The 25,086-nt window shown below is 36.7% G+C and overlaps 1 protein-coding gene across 1 annotated transcript; it reads right to left on the bottom strand.

Moving 5' to 3' along the window:
- Nucleotides 1-4,099: 4,099 nt before the first annotated feature.
- On the bottom strand, nt 4,100-24,733 carry LOC137401532 (alkylated DNA repair protein alkB homolog 8-like). The gene is made up of 11 exons (XM_068087932.1): nt 24,454-24,733; nt 20,959-21,196; nt 18,869-19,006; nt 18,324-18,533; nt 15,966-16,036; nt 14,165-14,387; nt 11,577-11,698; nt 10,486-10,647; nt 9,185-9,334; nt 7,777-7,909; nt 4,100-4,773 (listed from the first exon to the last, which is right to left on the bottom strand). Exons 1-11 carry the CDS (start codon nt 24,568-24,570, stop codon nt 4,403-4,405), a joined length of 1,935 nt encoding a protein of 644 aa, XP_067944033.1. The 5' UTR covers nt 24,571-24,733; the 3' UTR covers nt 4,100-4,402.
- Between the last annotated feature and the right edge of the window lie 353 nt (nt 24,734-25,086).

Consider the following 25,086-nt stretch of genomic DNA (forward strand, 5'->3'; position numbering starts at 1 on the left):
ACATCACCTCAAACAACAAACCAATCTCAAGTGATAGAAAAATCTCTATACTTTTTGATAAAAACGTTTTAAACTTTACATTAGAAGCATTTAATTTGAAACAAGCCATTTGTGCTTTTGATTTATATTATAGTTTGTATATGTTCATGTATCTACTAATAAATAAGTAAATACATGGACTTGTGACAGTGCTCTGATAACTTGAACACTCTGATAATTCGAACACTTTTGCTCGGTCCCTTGAAGTTTGAGTTATCCGAGTTTCACTGTATATATATATGTCGCGTAAACTTAATTAAATTTATGGCACAGTTAGGATGGTAAATGTTGTATATGTTGTTTAAAATAAATTTTTTGCTGGCAAAAACCTTTTCATTACCCGTGCAACAGTGGGTATTCATCTAGTTTGGTATATAATGATTTTCTACTATCTACAGACTTTGGGCTTTGCCTTCGCCCTGTTCGTCATCAGCTGGATGCCATTCTTCGTGATAAATTTGCGAGCTGGAATCTGCCAGACATGCATCACTTCAGATGAGTTACTCCACTTTACACTCTGGCTAGCCTACTCCGCAAGCGCTTTTAACCCCATTATTTACACAGTCGTCAACCAAGACTTCCGTATTGCCTTTAGGTTTGTATTAACTTTTTGTGGATCACCATCAATTTTTTAAGATTTTATCATAAAGTATAAATAGTTTTCTCTCATTTGAGACTTTGTTTGGGGTTTTGGTGATCTGACTGCCAATTGCCAGTTGGCCTGTCAATTGCTTGCAGTTGGTCAGCAGCAGAAAAGAAAATACTAAGTTGGTAACTTACCTAACGGCAGCAAAATGAAGGTTATAAAAAATAATTAAAAATAAACTTGCACTTGAAATTTTAGACAATTTTATCAGTATTTGTTATCATTTGTGATTGTTTTTGATGCTTGAGGTGATCTGACTGTCAGGATGTTTCAAGATAAAAATCGACAAAACTTGACCGCAGTTAAAAGGCTCAGAAGAAAAAGATTTCTGCGAAAATGTCGTCAATTATGATCATATATTTTTATTATTTTAACATCTGCATCATATTAACATGCAAAATTAAAATATTTAAAAAAATATATTTAAAGGTTGATTTGCAACAAAAATCACATTACAGTTATTTGGTATCAAAAGATTCACCATGTCTTACTCTTTTGTGTTGTAGGTGCCAAATATGTGGAAATGTGATTACAAGCTCTTAAAAGCTCAAAAACGAAAAGCCGCCGTAGATTGGAATCTCTTTATTTCGATGACGTAGCCACAAAATTTGGTTATCGTCTTGTCACGTATGTTCTCATGTAAATTGAAAGGCTAATACAAAGCTCAATATAAAACTTATCATAGTACTAGTTTATGACAAACACTTCGCGTTTTACCAAAGACCCCGTATCAAAAATAGATGCTCGGACTTTACAGTTTTGTTTCGGCCTGGTCTAATTGGCAAGTTGTAATCTGATCATGTGACCCAATACTTCGGAAATAATTTTTGCAGCACTTTTCGATTATCACAGGTGACCAACAGGCTCGTCATGATTATCAGACAATGATATGTACTCCTTCAATGTAAGGTTAAAAAGTTAAATGAATTTTTTACGGTAAGTTATAAGATATCACTGCTAAAAGTGACAGCATTACAATGATGATAAAACAGACGCGTAAGAACAATAGAAATAGTGAATGCGTGAAGTATATTTGTGAAAATATTTCGACAAATGAGGTTACATGAAAGTGTAAACAGAAACCATTTCTCACAAATGCGTCACATTTGAGCCGTTTTGGAAAGAGAATCCAAACTACAGCAGTCTCGCGTGGCTGCGATTAACTGTTCGTTTTTTAGCTTTCAAGAGCTTGTAATCACATTTCCACATATTTGGCACCTACAACACAACAGAATAAGACATGGTGAATCTTATGATACCAAATAACTGTAATGTAAATTTTGTTGCAAGTCAACCTTTAAATTTGGCTGGCAACGACCTCGTATATTGAGGGAAATACTTGTTCAATTGTAAAGCCTAAGTCAAAAAGTTTGCTTGTGCATATTTACAGGTGGTTGTAAGGCAAGACTTGACTGTATTTATCAATTTATCTATACTGTATGACTGTATTGTTGATGGCTGATCAACCATCAAGAATTCCACTGTCATGTTTGGGACACAAGTTATTGATATCATTTAACACTTACAGGAAAATTCTAACATGCCGGATATGGCGATCTGACAAATTTACTCTACGATCTGCAGTGCAAATGCACCTAGTGCAACTCCTCCCCAGTCCACAGCCAACAAGTGTCTGACAACTCCTCCCCAGTCCACAGCCAACAAGTGTCTGACAACTCCTCCCCAGTCAACAGCCAACAAGTGTCTGACAACTCCTCCCCAGTCCACAGCCAACTCCTCCCCAGTACACAGCCAACAAGTGTCTGACAACTCCTCCCCAGTCCACAGCCAACAAGTGTCTGACATTACAAACCATCGCCTTCCTGTGTTTCTCCAGACTAACATACCTTATGGACACGGAGTGAATTTATACTGTGATATTTTAGAGTAGGGTCGCTCAACAAACCCATCGATCATTCTATCAATGTTTATTTGTGGAACTAAGACTTGCCTCTGTGATTTGTTCTCTTTTCTTTTGTGGAGAAGTTACTATGAACAGTTTGGAGCAAATATTGTCTGCAATATGGTGAAGTACGAAAAATAAAACTATTCAACACTTACATATGCCTTTATTCGAACACCTTGTGATTCATTACTAGACCAACTTTTTGTAGAGAAATAAAATTTATTTTTATATGCCGGTATCAATTAACTTTACTTTATAAAAGGCTCTGGTTTATCCCTTTTTTGGGGCATGAAATAAATGCTTGTTCTAAGGAAGACAATGCTTTTTCCACTAACTTTTCAAAGTTATTATGTGCAACTATCTAATATTAAGAGTAATATTATATTACCGTATCTACATTAATAAACCCCACTGTGTTATTGTGTGTGTGTGTGTGTGTCTGCGTGTGTCATGCTTGCGTGCTACATGTGGTGTGGTTTCCATATTTTTTGGTCGATTATGGCCAAACCTCACACGCATTTATTCCGTGCTTTCCACCAAGTTGTCAAAAAATCTTTGTTTGGTTTCCCAGAGCCAGTCTTTTAAACACCAATCTGTTGATTATTTGATAGTAAAAATGAAATGAACCCCAGGCATTGCCGGGCATACTGCTAGCTATATTTTATATTATATTTAGAATATTTACATATTTTAAATATATGAATATTTTAAATATATATTTTATAAAACATATGTATATAAATAAATTAAATATATATATATGTTTATATAATGTTTTAGAGCAAAGTTTATTACTGCTTGATTTTCAATGATCAGTAGAATTATTTGGATATTATAGAAATGCATCTCACGCAGAATCTCTCCATTCCAAGCTTCTTCAAAATTTAAAAAAATTTTATTTTTCAAAATTTTGCAATCTGCAATTATATTAAGCATGGCTTAGAAAGCAGGAAAGCGTGCAACCTTTGAATGAGCCATTATGTACACGGCATATTGCTAAGTATGAACCAAATTTTTTTGCATAAATAAAAAAATTATGTCAAATTTACAAAATTGTATTGTTCTTTGAAATTCTCCGCTTTGTCGCATTCTAGCTATGTACTACCTACGTACATAGTGCAATTAAAACAGAGAAACTACAATCAATTTATAAACTAAATATTATACATACAATCAAATTACTATCAATCTTTAAAGAAGTTCATTTAGGCCTACAGTATATGATATTGCAACCATTTTCGTCTCTTTACGATTCCTAGCATCAATTTATGCATGTATATATGGTGTCTTAACAAATGTGAGTATATATAACTGTTCCTATACACTCCATGGACCACAGGTGCAGACAGGAGACTGTTTTAGAAAAAAACTGCAGTCCACAACCTTTCGACACGATTCGATACGACAACTTTCGATACGACCTGAATGTTATATCCTGGTTACGATTTGAATTCTATTTATGCAAAAAACCAATCGACATTAATTTGGTTCAATTGCTTCTAGCTGTTGATAATGGAGTATCAGTTAGATATGAACAAAAGAGAAACCAAAACATACTTAAGTTGACAACGAGTGACATCTATCTACATGCAGTGTCACCAACACCAATTGTTAGCTGGTACGCAATCAAAAGTCTCGAAGTATAGCTTAGCCATTTTTGGAAATCAGCCAGTATTACATTAGCGATTTTCCTTTTATATTGCTAATATGAAACTTGTAAACATGACTGTATATAAAAATACATACTGGTGTTGAATTTCAAAAAGGATAGAAAAATTATCTAGAAATATAAAAAGATATTCCTGTGTATATCAATGATCCTTTGTCAGAATTACACACCAGTTTCCCTGATCGTAATACGATTCTAAAATCCTGCACTTCTCTACATTTGTACAGAGAGCCTCCAGTTCACCTTCTTTGAATATGTGATAGTACCTGTGGAAGAGTGTCGAATTGGCTGGCTCCACGTTGGCATGGTTAGCAGGTGCTTGCTGATGATTGATATTAGATTCTGACACCTTGTTTTCTGACTCGACTTCACTTTTATTGTCAGGCTTAGACTTTAAGTTCCACGGAACCAGCATATCTGCTGATGCGAACTCAGTCCGGTTCCTATGCACGGGCAACTGACAGTCCCCATCCACAGTGGACAGATATTCTGGAGGGTTCACTCCGGTGTTTCCTATGAATAATGTGAATCATTTGATTACGCAAACAAGGATCACTATAAAGAAAAATGCAACGCCTTTTACAAATTCAAATAAAGTTTTGCAGTAGAGAAATGACAAGCCCAGTAGCGGAAAAAACGATTGCTGCAATTCTATAGCTAGACAACACTTCATGAAGAATACTGATTACAGATGTGCACGCTTTGTTCACATCATCAGAGAGAACACAATTCCCAAATAGACATCAAAAGCTACAACCGCATACATACGTGTGAAGGTCAACTGCAATTTTTGTTTATTTAAATATTAGTAGCCAACCAGGCCTACATAATCAACTTAAACATAAAAGAGCCCTACAAATCCTGCCCTGTCACACACAGACAAGATCTCCAGTACGGCATGACTCAAGATGTTCACCCAAACATGTTCCCAAGTAGTAAGTTAAGTGGTGGAGAGTGGTAAAGACTGTATACGTTACAGAGGTTACACTGCTTTATTTGCCGACTTACTGCTATAAATCTAAAGATATACACTTGTTTAATTTTGAATGTTTAATCATTTGCGTTTTTAGCTCGAAGCTAAATTACCGTAAAACTTCTATTTGGACGCCATGGCGCTCTATTTTTCAACCTATCCTGTATGGTGGCGGTTAATTGGAGGCAGCGTTCAAATAGAGACTGGCGGTCAATTTTTCAAATAGTTCGTCAGAATTTTTGGAAGATAAATTCAGCCCTATTGCAGACGAAGCGATTGTCGCCTATACTTTGCCCTTTTTCATATATATGCATCAAGACACCGAGAAATATCTCTACCAGTTGATAGCTATTGCTTGCAATTGACCTGCGATGATAATATAGCCTGTGTCCTTCTTTGCAATTTGTTGGCATTTTCAATTTTTCTTTCATTATAAAGTTGAAGACATGTTTTTATTTTATATCTATATTTAACAATCTTGCATAAAAGCTCATTGCACTCACTGATATGTTTTCTACAGTCTGCAGTCAAAACTAGTTTTTTATGTGCAATAGAAGTGAAGTTATGAGCATCGATCCATTGTAAGCCGTGTTAAGATAGCCGCAAAATGCTATTAAATAACACGCTATAAATCTGCATATTTGTAGGTTATGCAACAATAATCTATCAAATAATACAAATATATATTCATGAACAAGTGACATAAACGAACCACACTTATATTACATGCAGAAACAAAAATTAACGTTTTTAAAACAAAAAAATATTTCAATCGTTTGCTCGGATAGCTGCGGTCTGATTGTTACTTTTGTTGGAACAAACATCTAGTTGTCCAATACCTTCCACAATATTTTCTAGCCTCAATTCTTCTTCTGCACCGCTGAACCAGTCGGTATTAGTGTCCAAACAAATTTTCGGCAGAGCAAAACTTTCACGTGCTGCATTTAGCACTGATGCAGTGCTAAAAGTTTGCTCGCTAAACGTGTAACCTTTGGTCCAAAACTTGCGAACCGGTTTTATATGCATGGCTTTCGAAGTATTAAGACCGCGATAAACAAGGAACTACTATAAGCCTGAGATAGTTAGTAATTATTTCTATGGCGTTGCTTTCCAAGTTCAATCTATCATCATAAATTTAAGCCGTTTTTATGTATGTAGGCTACTTCAAAGTAGAAATACCGTGTTAAACAGAGAGCTACTACTAGCCTGAGACCGTGATTGATTATTGCTACGGCATTGCTTTTAAAGTTATAACGAAAGAAAAAAACGAAAAGCTTTAGAATTGGACGAGAGAATTAATTGTTATTGATATAAACGATTCGTTATTAAAATGATTTTGTGGACACTTTTCTATCGATCAGTTGATAATATGGGCTCGAAAAGATCAAAAAATGTCAAAGTGGTGGTCAAATGGAGGTGGCGTTCAATTGGAGAGTGGTGCTCTATTTTTCAACCCTTATCTCAAGGTGGCGGTCAATTAGAAGTTTTACGGTATGCTGAGCAACAGTTTTTATTAAACTAGTACAAATAGCTGAGGTGGCAATTACAACACACGCTCTCTCAAAACACTTACATAATATATCTACAGAATACATCTGCAGGATACGCCTAAAGGATAAACCTACAGAATACACCTACAGAATACACCTACAGAATACACCTACAGAATACACATACAGGATACACCTACAGGATACACCTACAGGATACACCTAATGAATACACCTACAGAATACACCTACTGAATAGACCTACAGAATACACCTACAGGATAAACCTACTGAATACACCTACAGAATACACCTACTGAATACACCTACAGAATACACCTACAGGATACACCTACTGAATACACCTACAGAATACACCTACAGGATACACCTACTGAATAGACCTGCAGAATACACCTACAGAATACACCTACAGGATACACCTACAGGATACACCTACAGGATACACCTACTGAATACACCTACAGAATACACCTACAGGATACACCTACAGAATACACCTACTGAATAGACCTACAGAATACACCTACAGGATAAACCTACTGAATACACCTACAGGATACACCTACAGGATACACCTACAGAATACACCTACTGAATAGACCTACAGGATACACCTACAGAATACACCTACTGAATAGACCTACAGAATACATCTACAGGATACACCTACAGAATACACCTACAGAATACACCTACAGGATACTGTTGGTAGTAATTGAAATCTGCATATATAACTGAGAGAATGACACAAAGGAAGCTTCATTAAACCAACTTGAAAAAAAAAATATTTCCTCAGGGATAAATTTTTCCTAAATCTGTGTCACTTGTGCATCAAAACATAAGAGCAAATTGCCTACTATCATTTCACTGCAACAACTCGAAGCTGTACAGAAATACTAAAATAGTCACCAAACATTCTCTTCACTAATTTGATTGTTGCTGTCTCTGCGGCTGGTGTTTCGAATAACTACAGACAACTACAGACCTCATACTGGGTGTGGTGATTACAGCTGACTAGAGAAGGCATACCTGTACTTTGAGGTTTGAGGTAGGAAGAGCTGATCGCTGCCTTTCGTTGTTCCATAGCCCAAACATAAATCAAACATCGTCCTCCAGGCCTCACAATCCTCAGAAGTTCAGCTATAGCAGCTTTTCTTCTCTCCTGGAGTCAAGAGCAGCTGAATTTCATTATAATAACCTTATATGACTCAGGGACGGCATGCGCAACAGTTGGACACATGTGTGCTCTATTTTGCCCAATATTTAACACAAATCCTTTAAAGTCAACCAAATCCAGAAACATCTAAACAAATATTTACTATAATCAAAGCCATGTCCATCCGTTTGAAACCAAAATTGGAGGTACGGAACAAAGACAGCATCAAATGGGATTCTAACTCGGGATATTTGGCTATGTAGACCGATGTTTCAACAACTGCGCCAATAAACTGCCTTATGCAAATTCGGAAAAGGTTTGCGCATATTGATTCTCAGTGCTTAATCGGCACACCTAACCATCTCTTATGGTCCACTAGTCTGCCAAAGTTCTAGTATTTATAGTAAAAGGTTAAAGTTGACACTATAAAATGGACAAGTCGGACTTGAAAAAAATGATTTGGGAAAAAATACTAATGTACTGGTATATGTGTCTGTAAATATCTAAACACGCTATCAAACTGTCCATACACTTGGTATATCCATGCAATATGAACCCTAGGAATGTGGAGTCTCCTCACCATCAACCGCATCATAATACTCGAAGCTGTGTTATGATATAACACAGCTTCAAGTATTGATGTATTTGTCTTTCCGCACATTAATATATGAAATCATCCCGAGAAACAACTGATGATTGATTGTCATCACTAGCATGAAGCCTTCTCTAATCTTTACTATAGTAAGAGCCGTGTTCATTCTGTCTGTCTGTCCAAAACCATGCTTCGAAGCATTACGAAAAAGATACGCATCCCGAAAGAATCAAACTTGCATATTCGGATGCTCAGCCAAGTGCACTACCAACTGCACCACTGGACCACCTTGCAGTATCCAGTAATAATTATGCGCATAGCTATTACACATGATGATCTCTCACTGCACACGGGACTGCCTGCATACTACCGCGTATAAAATGCTGATGATGCTCTGATTGTGAAAAACTGAATTCCAGCCGGGATGCAATGGCTAATGCTATACTGAGGCTAACTTTCATTGGTCAATCTATCTGCTAACCCTATGGGTCATCGAGTAATGCCATTGTGTCTAATATTGAGAGAAGTCTACGCTGTTGATCGACTTCTCATATGCTGTGCAATTTGTTGGACGTTGTAGTCACCGTTTACTGCGGCTAAATATTGGGAATGACCTAGCTTTAGATCAAGGACATAAGCCATAAATATCAACAGACTAGCACTACCACGTCACAATATTTCATGCTGACCTGAGTAGAAAGGTGATGAATGACAGCGATACAGAGGCAAGCGTCCATGCATTCATCTAAAAGAGGGGTGGCCAGGCAGTCGGCTTGTACGATAGGATATCCCATGGATTGGCAGATCTCTGATAGATCTCTGCTCCTCTCAAAGCCAATCTGTGTGGAGTAGAGTGGGATGTTGTTCTAATTACAAATTCAAAGAATCTTTCTAAAACTTTTTTTGAGTTTGTAAATTATATTAGAACACATTTACAAACGCGTCTACGCATTTTGCTCAGTTGCGAAATGACCAGCCCAGTAGCAGCAAAGATGATCGTTGTACTTTCAAAGTAAACCAACATTTCATGCAAAATGCTAATTACAAATGTGCATGCATCGTTTTACATCATCAGAGGGAACACAATTCCTAGCTAAACATGAAAAAGCTACAACCACAGACAAATGTAAGGAAGTTCAATTCGTTTATTCAAACACTAGTATCCGACCAAATGAAAAAATGAATTTGAATATGTTGTTTATATATATATATAATATATATATAATATATATATATAATTGAATATAAAAAGTTAGATGTGAATACAAACTCTGCAGTTATCTCTCCACTGCGATGAAATTGTTTAGTTTGTGAGTTAAAATATTACTTCTGTTAAATATGTAACAAGTTGTAACAGTTATATAAATTTTATATAAATTATAAAATTCTATAAAGGGATAAAACGGTTGTATTACCTTCCATGAATGGAATTCTACAGGATCAATTTGCCATCACAGGAGTTGTCTAACCTTCCTTGCTATTTTTGGAAATTTACAGCTTTGACATATTTTTGTCTCACATGCTTAATGTTTCGAAGTACAGTACAGCACACCGTGTAGTATATAGTGCAATGTATATAGGCTGTAGTATTGTGAATTTTCCTGTAAAATTAGACCTATATATAGGCATATCGGTAAAACTGGACAATCAGCTAAACCACCCACCGTCCAATTCTATTAGTCTGTTATACGAGGGTCGACTGTAATTTCATTTGTTTTTTTATCAAAACAAATTAAAACTGGTTGTATTTAATACTCTATACATCTTACAAGGGACTCTAAACTTTACACTAGAGTGTAAATGAGGTCAAAAAGTCACCATGTAGTAACGGATTACCAAAATAAGCATTCTAATCCACTTTGAAGGAAAATAGACCAATAAAAACATTTGACAAGCTAAAATGAATTACGTCATAAAAGAACCGACTACACACTGTGACACTTGACTAGCACATGTGTCACAGATAACAGAGATGTGTCCACTTTAATACCTTGAAATGAAGAAGATTCGGAGTGTTTCGCAGATATTTACCGTTACCACATCCGATATCAGCAAGAAGAGAACCTGAGGGTAAGCTTGAGAGAAATTCGGCAACTTTGGGCCACTGAGAATGTCTCGTACCGCTGAAGTGTGAGGCTATCGAGTCGTAAACCTTAACAAAAGAAGTTGAAAGTGCTGACAAGGTACATATATCACCACTGATCAGGCTAAAGTTGGTGAGATACATGAATAATGACATAATGGAGAATAAGAAAAGTGATGATAAAATAATGAAAAAGAGAGTAAAAAAAAGTGAAGGAAAAATATGAATAAAAAAAAAACAAGGGGAGATAACCTCGGGCTGAGAAACTTTAATCAGCTTTAAATCCAAGTACCGGTACTAAACTGTTAACCGCTGTCAGTAACCTGCTGCCATTAGTCATCGCTGCAACTGATGAACTATATTTAGTCCTAACTGGTAGAAGCTGATTGACTAGATTTTTCACTGCAAGCAAGCCGGCAAATTAACCTCTTAACATGGCACACTGTGTAGAACATGCCATGTTGGTGAGCATAAAAGTCTGTCGTGTAAGCATGATAATGGGGGCCTAGACAAAAGTACGAAGCTTAAGGTACATTATCTATATCCTATTGTCTATGCATGAGTCCGCGGAGGATGCCATAATCGATATCATCTATAATAATAAATCACACTTCGTCATTGTGTGTGTCTGCTAGTCTGTGGGAACAGCATGAGTTTTCACATTTTTAGCTGATTTCATCTAAACTTAGCACGCATGCGCTTCGTGCCTTCTACCAGGTCGCTAAAATATTTGGTTGTAAAACTCAATTTGACTCCTAAGAAACAACCTCTTAAACACCCACCTGTGGACAGCATTATCTGAATGAAAATAAAAGAAATCGCGGGCTTCCTGCTAGCTGTAGCATCCCGCTAGCTTCCTGCTAGCTTCCTGCTAGCAAGATGAAAAAATTAAATGCAACTACAACTTGTGCTACAGGGTCAACATAACAACATAAATGACCATTTGCCTCACTTTTAACTAGCTGATTCTGATGCATAAATGAGTGGACAACTCCCACCTTATGTACATGCAGTTCTTCCAACCTCAGAGCTGCTTCCGCTGTCAGACCCGCTATCTTAGAATCTCCAGAGCATTCCCGTGTCTCACCATAGTTCTGGCTGTCACACTGGGCTGGATAATCTACAATACAGAAGAACAGGTATGATGGAAATTACTAGCAATGCATAATCAGTCCTCATCTGGTCTCATCCTGTAGAGCAGCGGATCAGCCTGTTTAGTTGGTTAAACATGAAATACACCAAGTTTTAGTTGATTTTATACAGCATCAGTAGATATTATTATACAGCATCAGTAGATATTATTATACAGCATCAGTAGATATCTATCATATTCATATGCGATTGTTATTGATGTTTGAGGTGATTTGAGGGACAGGATGTTTTAAGATTAAAATCGACAAAACTTGATTATCGAGTTAAAAAGATTATTAAAGAATAGAGAAAGCATAATACGATTATGCTTTATTAGTTATCTTGAGGTGTTGACTGATGTTCTAAAAAAAGAATCAAGAAGATTGACCCACTAGAAGCTGAGATATAGCCAGCCAAACACAGGTCTACCTAATAAAGAATCAGAGAAAAACCATTCGAAAATCCCGAAAACTGTGACGTATAAAATCGACTTAATGTTCATGTGCCGGAGTTGTGCACCCTTACGCCGTTACGTATAATGATTGTTTTGGCTACGAGATGTGAAACGCTTCTCGCGATAGTAAATAATTTACAGACTAGCTCTGGTTTCTCAGGAAAATCAAGCAAACATTGTGTGGTAAAGGCATTTGCCCACAACCCCTCGCCATGATTTTTCAAAACAGAAGAGCAGATTTTGACTATTGTGCTTCAAATTTTAACTCGATCTCCACGGATATGCCCCGAAGATCCTCATTTCAACGAACGGCGGGTGTATAGTCTATATGCGACATCCGCGATTGCAGTTCGTTTAGAATAAGAAATGAGAATGTAAATTTTTGTTCATTCATCACTTTTCTATTGTGTATCTACTGCAGCATTTGGTTGATTTTTATTATTATCGTCACTATTAACCGACTGTAATTTCACTACATCCATTATCTTGAAAAGAATAACTTGACCGTGTGCTCTTGCTGTAAGAAAAGAAAACAATAACTTTTGATTTGATTTTTCTATCGATCTATTATCTTATCTATGATTATTTTTTGTGATTAATATAATAATCATAATGCATATTATACAAAATAATAATATAACTGCGTATAGAATAAATGATGTAACTAATATAATTTGTAGAAAGTGATAGCAGAATGTTGCGAAATAATAGATGCGTGTAATTATTTTATTCTAAAACTAATCTACACGTCAGAGGGATTGGTTCGGAATTCTCGGAGCAATGATTGTTAGGCCCAATGTGATTGTTCTATACTTCCAGGGATTAAACCAATTAAAACGCCGTGATTGTTATAGGAGAGTGCATTAGTTGGCTTAATTGACCAATGGCACACAAGTCGATTTCATACGTCATATATTGATGATTACCAAAACACTTATGTTTTTTGGTAGACCTGTGTTTGGCTGGCTATATCTCAGCTTCTGGTTGGTCAATCTCCTTGATTCTTTTTTTAGAACATCAGTCAACACCTCAAGATAAATAATAAAGCATAAAAATATTATGCTTTCTCTATTCTTTAAGTTAAAATGCTCAGAAGAAAAAATGTCGCGAACTGGAAATTACTTCAGGTAGAGTCAAAGAGTTCCAAAAATTTTACATGATACAATTAAATGATCGTATGACGAGATGATCGTATGATGACGTGATTGTATGACGACGTGATATTATAACGAAGTGATCGCATACCGAGGTATCATAGGTTTGACTGTACTCAACAATGATGGTCTGTGTGAGATTTTCCTCATTACATTTCAATGTTCATATATTTCATTTCATTTTTAATATTTTCCCTTATCAATATATACAACTAACTAGCTGTGCCACCCAACGTTGCCCGTGTAATAGAAGAGTATTTGGACAGAAAATTGATTTGTATTTAACATATAACAACATTTGCCATTCTAACTTTCAAACTACATATCATGAGAAGTGTTTTGTCTTATAAACAATGAGAAGTAGTGAGAGTGTTGCTATTAGCCAGTTTAATAATGTGAGCGAACAGCCTCTAGTGACGTTATGCTATGACCCGCGGCACACGCAAAGCAGTTAGGTTTTGCTCTGATATAATGACTTATATTGGCAGGTTAGCAATTCGACTTCCGTAGTCTGGTGGGGAAGGCGTCAGACTGGTGAACAGCTTGGTCCGAGATCAAATCCTCTTCGGTACGGAATATTTATACCAAGATTTTAAGATCTATAGCCGGATTTCCGACAACGGCAAACTGAAAAATATATATATATAGACAAGCAATTGATCATGTTTGTGGGACATTCGCACGTGCTAAGTCTAACCATGCCCTGTACCTACTACATAACCGGTATCATCTAACCGTTCCTGATTTAAAAAAAAACAAATGTCACCAACCTAAAGTGCGAAGATATGACCTATAGAATGTGGAAGCTAAAAATGACCACCACACAGAGATGAAGAGAAACACTTACCACACTGGCATCTGGCTCTCCTCAACCTCCGGAATGTGAAGGACACACGAGTCTGCCTGTACGAGAGTGTCAGACCTTCAGCGCTCTCAACGACATCTGTCTTTCTTGGCACAATACTATGTGACCAGGAGTACCTGCTCTCTCCTGCCATGACTAAAACACTTCGGCGAGGCAAGAGCACCTGTCTAGTGTCACCCAAAGAGTTGGAAAATGTCATGATTACCTGTAACAGACAGGCATTCAATAGAGTAAAATGGATATAAAAAAGAATATGTTATAAAGTTCACGTAAGCGACAATTACTTGGTCAGCGGCAGCACGATTTTGACTTTATAGCCTGTGACCTTTACGAACAAAGGAATACTTTTGTGATGCCGCTAATTACCTCAAGCGAGGCAAGAACCTCAGGCTACAGATAACAACCGCTAGGCCATGGCTGCTTCTAGATAACTATTTTGAGCATATGGAGCAAAAGTGATGAGAGTTATCTCTACTTGATAAAGCAATTTAGCTCCATTCCCTCACACTGGCTTCTTCTGAAATTGCATGGACATGGCTCTCAGGTTCTTTTTCTCCGTAAAGACCTACACTCTATGACGCGTAGTGTAGGCATTTTATGGGGCTATACACACTGATGCTCCTCAAGACTGGTCCACACAATATCACCGTATCTCTGTGGTGATGCCACAATACGTCGGTGATTGTCGATGATAACGATGTTCACACTATCACAAACCCATCCGCACTTGCAGAAAATACTCCGTGACGTAGTGTTCTCATTTCTCTTTTTAAATTTTCGCGAAGAAATCTTTGTTTTCGCGTGCAGGAATCAAAAACCAGTCCCACAGCGACTATCATGAACAGAGATGAATAGATCACGCCAACGGTGACGGTGAATTACCATCGCCAAAATGATTCGCATTTGAAAGGAGGGCGTCAAATGCTCAGCGAAATATTGGGAAAGTTTGACAGTTGCAAACTTTCCCGATGTGTTCGCTATATACTCGCTATATTTTGCTTGCTATTTTCATGATATTCATTCAACTACAAAAGAGGTTCTTAACATATTTAATTAATATGGAAAAAAGGGTTGAAAAGTAGAACGCCATGGTATTCAAATAAAGTTTTACAATAATCCGTTAATGCTAAATTAAAGTGGTAATTAAAGTGGTGATTAACTTAAATTACTAAATTTTTAAGTAACTTTAACGTAGGTTTTCAAGTGAAATTAACGTATCTTAGTTTAATGGTAAGTTTGCTTGTTTGCTTTATTTTTATTAAATCATAACATAACAAAATGACAGAAAAAGCAAGGTGCAATGAGGGCCCATATGCGCAGTAGCGAGGCTATTCGAGGCGCAGAGCCCGAGTTAACGGATAAGATTGTTAATGAAGAAAACATGGTTGTCTAAGCAAAAGAAATCGGAACAAATCTATTCCAGAGAGTCCAGCGAGTACTGCTTCGAAGCAGCCCTAAAACCATCCTGACTATCAATTTTCCTCAGCCAAATTGGCAAGGAATTCCATGCTGCTGACACACAGAATTACAGAAAGTAGAGGTGATTAAAATTAAATTGGTAATTATTGAACCGGGAACAGTAGATCAATTGTCCAAAAAGTTGCTCTCTGCAACTGGGCTGCCTCCATGTTTCCTAGCCACTGTGGGATGATGCTTTTAAAAACAGGCGCAAACTCTTTTACATAAAATAAAGCCGACATCACATTCAAACTTTGAAGGATTGCTGACATACATGTGCATACACACTAAAACCTTTGACCACTTGGGAAGACTTTCAACTTGCCTGCGATCCTAGACTGAGAGACACTATAGGACCAATAAATGCACTGTGAGTGTCAACATGAGGTGGTATTCCTACAAAATAAATACCTGATTCAGTGTCAGTGTGTCAAGGTCGTATTTAGTTATTCATTTTAGTTGCTTTTAGATTTGTCACACGTAGGGGATTCATATATGGAGTATAGCATTTGAACTCCAGTCGCGTGTGCCTTTCAATCGTAGAAAAATTATTTTAGCTTATGCCATGTTTGAAACACAATGGTATGGGATAAATCACACAGAAGACAGAGAACATAGACATAGAGAAGCAAATGTTTGTTGATATATCGGAATAAACCAGAGCCTAAATCGTTGTAAGTGACTAACAATTGTATGCTATAATAACCAACAGCTTGTCATATAAAAAACACATCATAAAACCTGTAACTGATTGCCACCTTTATTTGAATGCCACCTGTATTTGAACGCCACTTTTATTTGACCGCCACTATTTGGCATTCTTGATCTTTATGAACTGCCATAGCGAGTGATCAGTAGAAAAGTGTCCACAAAACCGTACTAATAATGACTACATCAATAACAATTAAATTGTTCGTTGTTTCTGCTCATATCGAAGTCCGCTTTTCAATTTCAAGCCTTAACAGTTTTTTAATTAAAGCTTTGAATGCAACACCATACAAGTAATTAGTAACAGTATCAGGCCAATAGTAGTTCCTTGTTTGTATGTGACAAAAGGTTTGCGCATTTGCGTTGGAATCTGTGTTACTATGTATTTTGAGGCTCCAATTTTGAGGCTCAAATCTTGAAACTATTTTGATTACAAGCGGTTTCTTTTTATTTGCACGAGAACTGTAAATCCCGTCGCATAAAAGTTTTGCTCTGCTAAACAATGGTTTGGACGCTAATATCGACTAGCTCAGCTGGGCAGAAAAGGAGTTGAGGTCAGAAGACACTGTGGAAGGTATTGCACAGCCAGAAGAATATGAAATGGTTTTAAATGAAGGCAACAATCAGAACGCAACTGGCCGAGCAAACGATGCTAATATTTGTTTTAAAAAGTTAATTTTTGTTTATGAATGTATTTTAAATATTGTTTGCTTATGTAACTTGTTCTTGGATATACATATTTGTTGCATTTGATAGATTATTATTAATATAAACTTTTAAATTTGCAGATTTACAGCATATTATTTGATAGCTGATTGCAGTAATCTGAACTCGGCTTACAATGGATTGGCGCGACCAACTCTAGTTCCATTGCCCATAAAGAGAGCCAGTTTTGGCTGCAAACTGTAGTTCAATGAGTTCAATGAGCTTTAATGCAACCTTGTTAAATACAGTAATAATATAAAAAATATGCTTTTAAATTTAGAATGAAACAAAAACTTGAAAGCTCAACAAATTGCAATGCAGGCTATAAGATCATCATACTGTAGATTAATTGCAAGCAATAGATATAATTTGGTAAAGACATGTATAAGCTTCCTCATGCATATTTACTTATAGATCTATGACAAGTTGGCAGTAGGTAAGCAAATTTCTTGCAACCAAAAAGGTTAGTGTCGCTGTACCCAGAGGGTGAAAAATATGGGCAACATTCACTTTGCCAGGGAAAGGGTTGGATTTATCTTCAAAAATTCTGACAAGTTGGTTGAAAAATACAATGCCCCTCTATTTGAACGTCACCTCTAATAAAGCCCCACTATAGGGGAAGGATTAAAAGATTGAGTGCCATCGCGTTCAAATAAAGGTTTTACAGCAATCAGCCGAATGCTAAATTTGTTTCAGTGAAGCCATCACTGATGACTCATCTGCGAGTCATCATCTCATCAATAGAGTTATCACCCTATCAATTGCATATCGTTAAAAGCTGTGTGTATAGTTTAACTCCATGTTTCTGGAAACACATCCCTCATCCACTGATGAATGAGTTTCATGTATATATCAGAGGGAAAACAGAGGTATAAAAATTGATAAATAAAAACAGACAGAATACAAACTTCACCAAGACGCGGGCTCTACGGAGATGACACTTACCAGGAGGTGACAATTACTAAATTGCAAAATACAACACATTTGGTACTCAATAGTACTGCATGTACGTAAGTTTGAGGCTAGAATAAACTCATTAACATGTGCAGTTGTGTACCTCAACAACGACAGCTTTGCAAACATGACAGAATGCAAACCATTAGCTAAGACAAGCACGCTACACAGATAAAGAGGTGACAGTTACCAATTTATGAAATATATCGCATATGGCGCAATAGAACTGCGTATATGTAGGAGATTCTAAAATAAGCCAACTAGCACTTGCAGATGTGTGCCTTAACAATGACACTTTTACGAGCCTATCTCTCACCTTGCCCTGGCTCATATTTGTTGACTGTGAGCTGATCGGGTGGGTCTGTTAGATACCCATCCTTTATAAGCCTATCAGTGAGCTGTTTACATTCATCAGGTATTTGATTAGCCAATGGGTCATTAGGGTCCACATTATTGGTTGAATACTTGAACTCATAACCATAGTGTTTAACAGACCTGTGTTTCATACTCCCACCGCTACTGCTACCTGCTTGATGAGAAACATTTAGAAAGTCAATGAGAACATTGTTTATGGAAGTCGTATCGAAGGATTATTACTGGCATCTTGAAGGCTGAAGCCCACTGGAAGTAAAAGATAAGGCATTGAGTTGTATCAAAGGCTCTTCAAAGCACTATGGAGACAAAATAAGCAAGGAAAACCTTCGTGTGCTTTTTATACATATCAATTTTATATACTTGCAGTACAAATTGCATTCTTTAGAATATATTCAAATCATTTATTCAGGGGTGAAATGCTTCTAACATAAATATAGTCATAATTTTAAGGATAGCTTGAGTTTCAATCTGCCTTAGTCTGATTACCTGTTGTACTGCCGGGCAAGCACTCACCACCCCAATCCACAAGCCCGAGAAGCTGCTCTTCTACCTCAGGACTGATGTAGTCATTGAGAAGATGCAGACCGCTTGGTAGCTCACTCCTAGGTGGAGGCAACTCCGGCACTGCAGTGACAGCAAACAATTAATAACAAACAGCAATTATAAAATACAGTGCACCTTGAGGATACGATTTTATTCCGTTCCAGGGTTGGCATCGTATGGTGAAAAATCGTATATAGGGGTATAGAAACTATTTTAATTATATAATGGAAACATCCTGTGGTAAAAATCGTCCAGAATTTTATATAACTGCTATACACATTACAAATTAGTCACTAAATACTAGTATGTTAACCTTAGTAACCATAGTTACCTACAGTAACTTGATTGTATTTAGTGGTTATGATCTGCAATAAATTTTAATGCAGTACGTACCGTAAAGAGCTCTTACCTTGAAGACAGACGTTTGTATGACAAACTTTGAATTCACCTCAAATAAGTTTAACTGACTAAAAACACACACTTAAAGCTAATTTTTAGTATGTATTTTAACTATTTTACTGAATTTCAACTTTTTATCACTAAAATTTTATCACTTATCAGTTACTGTCTTTGCTTTCACTACAACTTTTAGCGGAGCTGTTTGACACTTTTTCCAACTTAATTCAGTAAGAACGTCTAAACGATGCTGTTTTCGTAATGAAGTGGAATTTTGTTAGTCGGATAAGGAAAGTTGCCTGACCACTGACATGTTTGAAGGGATCGGCAACTCCAACTTTGCTACTGGTTTTAAAAGGAAAATATTACCGTTTTACACACGAGAATTCATGAGCTCAGAGAAATTGCTCATCGGGTCTTATTCGGGTCTCTTTCAGTCGTTGTAAAAAATTTCTTGGCGAACAGCATTTCGGTGTCTTTGTTATTTTGACGCACATAATAAGCACACTGACTGTCAAATTTGAACTCTGACGAAAATTTTACTAAATTCGTATGGTGAAATAAGATTCATATGGTGAGGTGGAAAATCATGTTTCACTTCGTAAGGCGAAAAAATCGTATATCAGGGTAATCGTATCCTGAGGGTGCTCTGTATTCAGAACAAAAAACCTTGTAAACATTTTTATATCAGAAAAATTAAAAATTAAGCTACAAAATTAAAAAATTGTTAAACAATGGAATTACAGTCAAACCTTTACAGAATATCACCTCATAATGTGAATTGTACAAGATTCAAGTTAAAATTTGGTTAAATACTTGACATTGTGACTAAAATGAATTCCAATTTAACATGGTCAAAATTATTCAGAACAACAGATTTGAAAGTTAAAATGAAAAAGAATAGACAGAAAATGCTAAAAAGATTTAAACTTCCCTCTACCTAAAAACCTACTCACGCCTCCTTCTACCTAAAAACCTACTCACGCCTCCCTCTACCTAAAAACCTACTCACGCCTCCTTCTACCTAAAAACCTACTCACGCCTCCCTCTACCTAAAAACCTACTCACGCCTCCCTCTACCTAAAAACCTACTTAGAGCCTAACCTTGCATACATGTGTCTCTGAGGTAAAGTAATTACCTCGTTTTACTGATTACGTTATTGAGGTTTTAGCATACAAAATAGTTGTTTCACATTTGTTTGTTTTTACATTTTATATATAGCTTTACATATCCATTTGTTTCAATTCATTGTAACTACCCACAGGAGCCATAATGAACTTGAAGGCATAGAATGACCATCTCTCTACTAAATGGCTAAGGCCAATCCTCCATTTGTCTGGCTTACTTGTAAACATGAAGAGAACGAAAATCCTTTCCTTTTAGATTGCATTTAGTTTTCCGGCTTTTTTAATGTCATATTTAATTTTTCAATGCAGGTAACATAAAACTTTCAGACTCTGGAGCAGATTAAATGAAATCCAAAGAATTCTGATAGAAATCTGTGCTTCAAGATACGACTATTTTAGGATGCGAATCCAATCTTGAAACTAATGGATTTCCTGTGCAAGGGTTTAACTGAGTAGAAGTGATTTAGCCATGTAAAAACAAGTAAGCGTTGATGCGAGCATTGGCCTACCATTTGAGACACAGAAGATGAAATGTTCAACTGGTTGAGGAATGCCCTCGTGTTGTACCCGCCCACCGCTGAGTTTCAGCAGCGTCGTTGCATCAGTTACATCTCCAGTGATGACATAACAGTACGGTTTCTTTGGCTCCATGACAATACCAGCTACAGTGCCGTAGCCTGAGAGCCAAGTATAGACATGTTCCCTGGTGAGGCCATTCCCAAGTCCTGCATTGCTCACGCACAGCATCTGTTGTGTTAAATAAAAAAGTACAATTTTTAAATTGTGTTTTAATGTTATTTATTAGAGGTGTCTGTGCCTAGAAATGGTGCTGACATCTAGAATGTGATCTATTGTGGTAAATGTATTGGCTATTCCAAAAAAATGCACTCAGAATGCGCAAAAACTCTCGTCTCTGTGTTTCTATGCTTCAAATGGGTTCGGAGTTGCCTGCTCCCGACGAACTCGCGCCTCACCATTTCAATGTTGCACTATATGGATCTTTCCAAGATTCGCAACTACCAACCCAAAGATTGGCGATTTTCCATCTTTGTTTTGGTCAATTAGTAAGTAAAAAGTAATTATTTTGTCATCTTCCTTAAAGCTTTCTTTGATATAAATGTAAAGTCAAACAGAAACAGTAGTGAGTAGCAGAATTCTTTCATAGCAGAGACCCACGTGGTTGTTTGCTGACTTTTTTTACTTCTACTGGGGAAAACTTAGCCAAATGTTATTAATTCAAATCCATCAGCAGTGAGTGTTTCTAGGTTGTTGATTAGTATGATTAGTACTCACATCGAATGCCTTGGCACAAACTAAATGAAGCGAAATGGTGCCGAATGAGTTTTGATTTAACCGTTTTGGTGATTGAGAGTGGAAGCAACTCCGAACACATTTAAAGCACGGAAACACACTGATTATTAAGTATTTTTATACTCTGAGACTTTTGCTAATAACCATGCAGAGCATTCAATCAGACAGCTTCTCCATTTCTCCATTTCAGGGCTGACAGGGTAAATTTTAAGACTGATAGATTGTATAACATACTTTCACACAACGAAAATATTAGCTAAATTCTCGCAGCCGATTTTCAATATAATGCAGGTGAAAACATGGCCTAGCAACACCTAAATTATTTGATTATATCTGCATGATCACATTTAAAGGTTGACTTGCAACAAAATTCACATTACAGTTATTTGGTACCATAAGATTCCCCATGTCTTCCTCTGTTGTGTTGTAGGTGCAAAACTCGGATAAATCGGCCTCGGATATATCGAACACATGGTTAACTCGAATGGATTTGCTTGGTCCGTTCCCACGCAATGATAAATGGCTTTAGATACATCGACCGAAACTCCGTTAACTCGAACAGTTATTTTTTCAAACGGCTACCGAGACGGTTGTTACTATAGCTTTAGAATATCACTTTATTCCAAGCCATGGAGATAAACATCGACTTTTAGTAGTTCTTAGGCCTCGTTATTACCAACAACGGCAAATATTTTCATTAACGACTTTTCTAAAGGTTTGCAAAAATCAAATTTTACCAAACATCCGCTTAGCGATAAGTCCTCCGAAAGCAAGAAAAGCGAGGTAAAATTTGGATAACTTTAAAGAAATATCGGCAAAATTGATAATGGGTTTTTAATAATAAAGCAGTTTTGTAATAACTGACTTACTGCAAAATTGATCTTGGTTAAAACGCTCGGTAAAAAATACGTCTGTATTTTTTCTGAGCGTTTAAACCGCGATCAAGTTTTGCCAATTTTAATCTGAGAACGTCCTGGCAGTCACATCACCTAAAGCAACAAACAAATCTCAAGTGATAGAAAAATATCTATACTTTCTGATTAAAAATATTCAAAACTTCACACGAGAGACCCTTCAACTTGCAACAAGCAATCTATGCTTTTGATTGATATATAGTTTGTATATGTACATGTATCTACTGATAAATACGTGCACTTATGACTGTCCTGATAACTTGAACGCTCTAATAACTCGAACACTTTTGCTCGGTCCCTTGAAGTTTGAGTTATCCGTGTTTCACTGTATATGGGAATGTGATTACGAGCTCTTAAAAGCTAAAAAACGAACAGTTAATCGCAGCCACACAGGACCGCCGTAGTTTGGATTCTCTTTCCAAAACGGCTCAAATGGGACGTAGTTGTTACAGGATGGTTTCTGTTTACACTTTCATGCAATCTCATTCGTCGAAATGTTTTCACAAATATACTTCACACATTCAATAAACCATGTCTATTCTTCTTACGCGTCTGTTTTATCGTCATTGTAATGCTGTCACTTTTAGCACTGATATCTTATAACTTACCGTACAAAAATAGTTAAACTTTTTAACCTTAGCTCGAAGGAGTACATATCATTGTTTAATAATCATGACGAGCCTGTTGGTTACCTGTGATAATCGAAAAGTGCTGCAAAATTATTTGCGAAGTGTTGGGTCACGTGATCAGATTACGACTTGATTGAATAATGCCGAAACAAAACTGTAAAGTAGCGAGCATCTATATTTAATACGGGGACTTCGGTAAAACCCAAAGTGTTTGTCATAAACTAGTGCTACGATATGCTTTATTGTGAGCTTTTTATTGGCCTTTCAATACGCCTGAGAACATCACGTGACAAAACGATAACCAAACTGTAATGACTACGTCAGATGAATGAACAGATTCCAATCTACGGCGGCTTTTCGTTTTTGAGCTTTTAAGGGCTTGTAATCACATTTCCACTATTTGGCACCTACAACACAACAGAGTAAGACATGGTGAATCTTTTGATACCAAATAATTGTAATGTGAATTTTGTTGCAAGTCAACCTTTCTTTATGTAATCTGATATCAATATAATTAGTCTGGCCTGCATTGGTAAAATTATGGTCTCTCTAATCAATCAGCAAATAGGCTAGTTAAGAGAAATCCAATCAGTGTTTAATCGGAATACTTACTACATTGCAGAATGATATAAAAAACACAAACTTGGCTGTTGTTTATTTTAACTATAAGTAAGACATCAAGTTTGGTCAAATACCACTGCAGACCAAATTACAAGTCAATGAGAGTAAACTTCAATTTAGGCCTTATAGCCTGTCTTTCCAGACGTTAGTATTTTTTATTTGGTGCAGCAGTCTTAAGCGCAACATTAGGTTACTACACTCAGCTACAACAATATTACATCATGTGTGAACTGCCAGAATGAAAGATTTAAATTACCTCAAAAACTACAAAATCAGATATCCTTCATAATCAGATGCTAACTCCTCACACTTCAACTATATCGCTACAGCGTTAAGCACAACAGGATGTCATGACACCCTTTCCAACTTACATAATTTATCCTGGCTTCTGTTTCGGAAAATAAGGATGGACATCTCAAATTTAGTGTCACAGATTAAGCATGTACGTAATATATTTATTAGTGATTGTATTGGGGTGGTGCAGTATGCCGTGAACTTCCATATAATTCTAGTAAAATCTTTATCAAACCTTTGTAGTGCACTCTGCGGGAGAGAAATCTAGCTGCTTCGATAGTTGAGCCTTGCATTTGGCTTCTTTCCTGCGAAGACGGTTTTGCTGGCGTTTGCTTGAATGTTCATTTTCCATGGCACGTCTTTTAAGAATGACTTGAATTTCGTTTGCACACTGGCGGGGTCCTTTTTATAGCGTTGCTTATTGACAGTTATTCCTAAAATAATGCCAAAAGGACAACCTCCGACATTACAAAAACCGCAACACAAGAATAATTTTTGCTGAAATCAAGTTCGAACAATTTCTATCTTCGACATAATAATAATTGTCAGAGGAATCAAATTTTGTAGGGAGTTTATCAAATTTACTCGTGGTCACAACCGCAAGGTCATTTGTAATAGCCTCAGTTATATTAGTCACTTACTTGCAACCTTATTTACAAAAGAGTGGGTAATATTTGTTTTCTCTAGTTGTATCCTTGCAGGCGTTGAATCGCTACCGTAAACCATCGGAGAAATCCTAGAACTTGGTCTTGAGTAATAGACAAAACGGCTGCTGGAGGAGAACTTGGCCTTACTTTATTAATAATACTGCGGAAGGCTACTGCTAAGTATTAACGAATCAGTCGAGCTTGATTGGGAAATTCCTTCC

The sequence above is a fragment of the Watersipora subatra genome, chromosome 8, assembly GCF_963576615.1.
Source record: "Watersipora subatra chromosome 8, tzWatSuba1.1, whole genome shotgun sequence".
Taxonomy (NCBI): Eukaryota; Metazoa; Bryozoa; class Gymnolaemata; order Cheilostomatida; family Watersiporidae; genus Watersipora; species Watersipora subatra.